At 40.5% G+C, this 5285-nt stretch overlaps 1 protein-coding gene across 1 annotated transcript in view; it reads left to right on the top strand.

Moving 5' to 3' along the window:
* The window catches only part of STXBP5L (syntaxin binding protein 5 like), a 253207-nt gene that overhangs the window by 97889 nt on the left and 150033 nt on the right, over positions 1 to 5285 (top strand). The window contains exon 11 of the mRNA XM_025214254.1: positions 3552 to 3699. Coding sequence (XP_025070039.1) covers positions 3552 to 3699 — 148 coding nt within the window. The remainder of the gene's footprint in view (positions 1 to 3551; positions 3700 to 5285) is intronic.

Below are 5285 nucleotides of genomic sequence, written 5' to 3'. Positions count from 1 at the left end.
GGGAAACCAAAAAAAAAAAAAGAATTATGATTATATAATGCTTGTGTCCAAACATGATAGATACCCCCAAATGATTCATTATTGTCTTTGGTGCATTCCATCCTGGAGTTGTAATAATCATTCTCTTCCCCTTTCCAGTGAACATTAACATGTCTATTCAACAACAATATCTCATGATGCTAGTGTATGTGTATTTGTCTGCTTGTCTTTGTATAGTGTACTTATAATAAATGGTTCTGGGGTATCACCTGGATTTAACATGGGTTTAAAAAGGAAAATAACAAATGGGCATAGTGTAAAATATTGTTGGAAAGTTATGCAAATGTATTTCAGGGGAAGTTCATGTTGCAGCTTTGATATGAATAAAAATAAAAACTTACGTTCCTGTAGAATTAGACCCCAGTAGAACTTGAAGATACCAAATTCAGTGGAGTTGCAGACACTGCAAGTTAGTATTAGATTCAAAATAGTCTTAATAAGCTGGAGAAATAGTCCAAAATAAGTTGAATTAAATTCAGTAAGAAGAATTTCAAAGTCTTAGTGCAAAGAGAGAATAATTGGATGCACAAATACAGACTGAGGAATGACTGGCTATAGTATTGCAGAAAAGGACCTGGGGTTATAGTGGATCATAAGCTGAATATGAACCAATAGTATGCTCTTGTTGCAAAAAATGCCACTAGTACACTTGGCTGTACTGATAAGAATGTCACTTGCAAGTCAAGGGAAGTGATCCTCCCACTCTGTTCAGCACTGATAATGCCTTTCCTAAAGTACTGTGTTCAGTTTTGGACATCAAACTTCAATAAAGATGTGGACAAATTAGAAAGACTAGTAAATAGCAACAACAATTATTAGAGGTATGGAAAAAGTTTTTTACGAAGAACTGGAATTAGTCTTGGATTAGTCTGGAGAAAGAAAAACTGAGGGGCTATGATTTAGTAACAGACTACAAATACCTGAAGGGTGGAGGAAGGTAGTTAGCCATTAGTCTAAAGATAGGCAGAATGGAGGGCAGTGTGGCACCATGTATACCAGGGGTAGGCAACCCCCGGCATGCATGCCAGTGTGTGACACTGAAGGCATTTTGCTTGGCATGAGTGTATCAGGGCAGATGGTGGGGAAGAAGCTGGGGCTGTACTGCCACAACAAGGATTGGACCCTTTGTTACTCTCCCACCATCCACCTCTGGTATGCCAACATCTTACCAGTAGAGGTTGCATGTGTTTTTGGTACTCTGTCCAAAAATGTTACTGACCCCTGTTATAGACTAGCTTGTTCAGAGATGCATGAACTTTTGTAGGCTGCAGCCTATGACCTGCAAAATTCATGGTTCTGCAATTTCCGCAGAAGCTGTGGATTTGGTCAGTCTTTGCGAAAAAGCTCAGGGACCACAAAAAAGTGTCAAATCAACAGTGAGTGGAGGGAGAGAAAAAAAAAGATGCAAAAACAAAAAAAGGGTGGGAAGCCCTGGCATCCTGAAGCGAGGTTCTTATATCGTAGCAAGGGAAATTTGGGTTAGATATTAGGTAGAATGTTCTCACTATGAGAATGGATAAGCATTGGAACAGGCTACCTAGAGAGTTTGTGGAATCTCCATCCTTGGAAAAAATTTAAAAACAGGTTAGAAAACTCTTGTCTGAGATGGTTTAGATGAGGATGGTCCTGTGCCGAGCAGGAAGTTGGACTAAATGACCTCTGAGATCCCTTCCAGCCCTGCTTTCTTAGAATTCTGTGATTGTTACTAACCAACATTGTGAATTTCTTTTGATAGCTAAATTATATTTGATACCCAATTCAGGAAGTCACTTAAGCACGTGTATGCTTAATATAAGGCATAGAAGTCCATTTATGGGTGTAGACAGATGTAACAATTCAAACATTTCCAAGTGAAACCCACTCAGAAATGTTTCAAAAAGAAAATGCTTCAGCTAGAGGATATATGTATGTCTCTGTGCTGTTCCTGGGTAATGGAAAATTTCAAAATGCTGAAGGCTCCTCTACTACCCACCAGTGGACTCCAGAGCAGGCTGTGGTGACCTGTGGCTTCACTCTTAGCTCCCCCATGCTCCTCCACTCACAGAAGTGGGAGGTAAAAAGGAGGGGAAAGCTAGGAGTGTAGGGGAGGGGTAGAGGAGATTAAAGTTGGAGAGCCCAGTTCCAGCATCAGTAGGGGCGCCAGGGATCTGGCAGGGAAGGTGAGAGTAATATGCCCAACTCCAGCCCCACTCTAACTCGTGGCACTTTAAATGAAGCGGCATGAGTTAGTAGTGACCCCCTGATCCAACAGATGTTCACCTGCTGAATCAGGAGGAGCAAGGGAGAGGGGAGGAGCGGGATTGAGCCTGCCTGTACTGGCCCTCTTGGCCAGTAGGCAGGTGTACTCCAGCAACCTCCGAAGAGGCTGCTGAACTACCCCTCTCCCCAGCTCCGTGGCTGTCAGTGGAGAGGCAGGGAAAGGAGCAGAAGTAGCTGCAGGACTGCTATGTCTGGCCTGACCCTGGGTGGGGTATTTTGGGGGAGTCAGACTGAGCCCCTGAGGCAAGGGGGCACCCTTCCACCCCCTTTCACCTCTCTAGCTCAGGCCAGGCTTGCCCAGCAGTTTCTGCTGCCACTTTCAAGAGGCCTGGCCAGAGCTTGGAGGGGGGGAGAGGTGGCTCAGTAGAACAGAGCCTTCTTATCTCGGAGGTCTGTCTCGGCTCCCCCCAACACCCCAGCCAGGGTAGCTGGCAGGGACTGTGAGGTGAGGGGCTCCATTCCACCGCCCCCTGCTCGAGCTCAGGCCTGGATAGCAGCCCAGCAGCTGCTACTGCTCCCTTCCCTCCCTCTCCACTGACAGCCCCAGGGGTGGGGTTGGCTGCTGCTTGCATCAGCCCAGCCCTACCCCTGTGTGAAAAATCAACCCTCTAGGGAAAAGAAGTTCCGTAAGAAACTCTAAAGCAGAGTGCTTTAGCCTGTTACCTGATTTGACAAGGGATTTTTTGCCCAATCAGCAATTTTAGAAGTTCTCTGTGTGTAAGGTCATAGCTGTAGAGCACTTTCAGGGGCCAGATCACATGAAAAAATGTCATTTCTGCCTGCACCCCAAAAGTGAAATGCTTCAAAATAGTGCCTCATTTAAAGAGGTACTATTGTAAAGTGTTTCAGACACTTTTGCAGTGTTTCAAAGGGCTTGCATATCTGTACAGCTATACATACTACCTATATTCTCAGCTTTTTATAAGAAAAATTAGAACCTGTTCTTGTGAGCCCTTGCTCACCTTAATGATCCCATTAATTCTAGTGCAGCTCTTCATATATAAGTAAGTATTAATAAGAAAACAGATTGCTGCCCCGGTACTTTAAACTGAATGTCACTGAGTGACTGTAATTCTTTAAAATAAAGACAATAAATATATTTCAAAGCAAATATGAAATAAGGAAAATGCCATCTGTTATGAATAGCAACGGTTACAATTTAGATTATTTTTTATTATTTAATATAAAGATTGTTTTTTCTAATACTACTTGGCATGTCAGAGTGGTACTAATAAATTGTCTTCCTCAATTAGTTTTCCAATCTTTGAAAATCCTTATCCTATTGACATTCATGAGTCACCAGTTACCTGCACAGAATATTTTGCCGACTGTCCTCCAGATTTGATTCCTGTACTCTATTCTGTAGGAGCTAAACATAAAAAGCAAGGATACAGCAATAAGGTAAGTAAACAAAAAAAAAAGAAGCCTTTTTATTAATGAAGATAGTATGAGTGTAAAGAGCTAACGCTATATTCATAATCTCTTGCCAGAATATTTTCATTGTATGTCTTCTCTTATATTAAAATAAGTTGAAGAAAATTGATTTGAAAATCAAAACCTTGTTGAAGAAATGTGCCTATGCTATAGATACGATTCAGGCAATTAATTTAAGTATAACTGAAAGAGGTTAGGTGAGAAAAAATCCTCTATCATTACAGTTTGTTAACTTTGTGAGTTTGGTTGCATTTTTGATGTACACTCAGTTTCAACCTCTCTGTTGTCATTTGAGACATGATCCTGCAATTGGCTCTATATACACAGCCTCTTGTCTACACATGATAACCCAAAGTCTTCATCATCTTCATCTTCATCTTCATTTGCAGATTCCATACAAGAGCAGGATCAGCATTATTCACTTTTCCCTAGCTGAATGGAACTTTCCCATCAACAGGGAAAAACATCCTTGCACTTTTCATACACTAATTCCCGAGTGTTTGAGGTTTATTTATAACACTGTCTCTGCTGCAGCTAATAAATTAAGGTCAGAATTCTGGGGTGATATTTCAATTCTTCTCTGGTACATAAAAACATGCCCGCAGTAAATTTTGACCTCTTTGGAAGAATGTTCTTTGGAGCTAGTTACACTTCAGTATATAAGTCCAGGATATGTTAAAACAAGGCTAACATTTTCAACATTAGATGGCTCTAGTTAGGTTTCTAATCCATGTTTAGGCCATCTGGAAGTGTGCTTAGTTTTGATAAATGATAATAAATGAATGGCCTGATTTTCAGAAGTGAAGAGTATTTGCGGAAGTCAATGGGTGCTGTGAGTGATCAGCACCACTGAAAGTCCGTCTTTTTATTTTAAGTGCCTGAATATGGATTTAAGAGCCCAGTCTTAAGCAGCAAACTTCAGAAGTGTTGGCCTGATTTTATAGAAAGCTCCAGTAGAGTTAAAAACCAGAACCAAAGACATTTGTTTTTTTTTTAATGCATAGAATTATAAGTTATTACACAGAAGCCTTAATATGGAACATATTCAATTTAAAGAATACTAGTTTTTCAAATGTACAATTTTGCAATGTACAGTCTTCATTGTATTATCCACTGGACTCCATACTTAACAGCGCTGATTATTAATAATGGTACATAGGGATCCAACTAAAATGTTAATGTTCATTAATTATTCAAGTGATTACCTGAATGTAATTTCTTGATGTAGAGCCCCACTCCTGGCCTTCTCCCACCCCTCACCATGTTGTCAAGATTCAAATCTTTTGGCTAGTAGTGTTTGTAGGGGCTATATATGCATCATGTTTTTTGTATCCTATACCTTTTCCAGCTGTTCACTAGAAAGGAAACACAAACTGCCTAAGAAGCTTGCAGTCTATGCATTGTGTTGTGTTGTTTGAAAAGGGGGGAAGAGATGTGAAATATGTGAATGTGCTGAATGTGCACATGAGAACCTAAAGTTACTTTTTGTTGAATCTGCAAATGGCAATAAATGCATAGCTTTACTTTTTATTCACAGTATATTTCATGCTTGA

Source organism: Alligator sinensis, unplaced genomic scaffold, assembly GCF_000455745.1.
Source record: "Alligator sinensis unplaced genomic scaffold, ASM45574v1 scaffold1301_1, whole genome shotgun sequence".
In the NCBI taxonomy this organism is placed as follows: domain Eukaryota; kingdom Metazoa; phylum Chordata; order Crocodylia; family Alligatoridae; genus Alligator; species Alligator sinensis.
The sequence above is the reverse complement of the archived record's forward strand: the minus strand, read 5'-3'. Positions and strand labels throughout refer to the sequence as shown.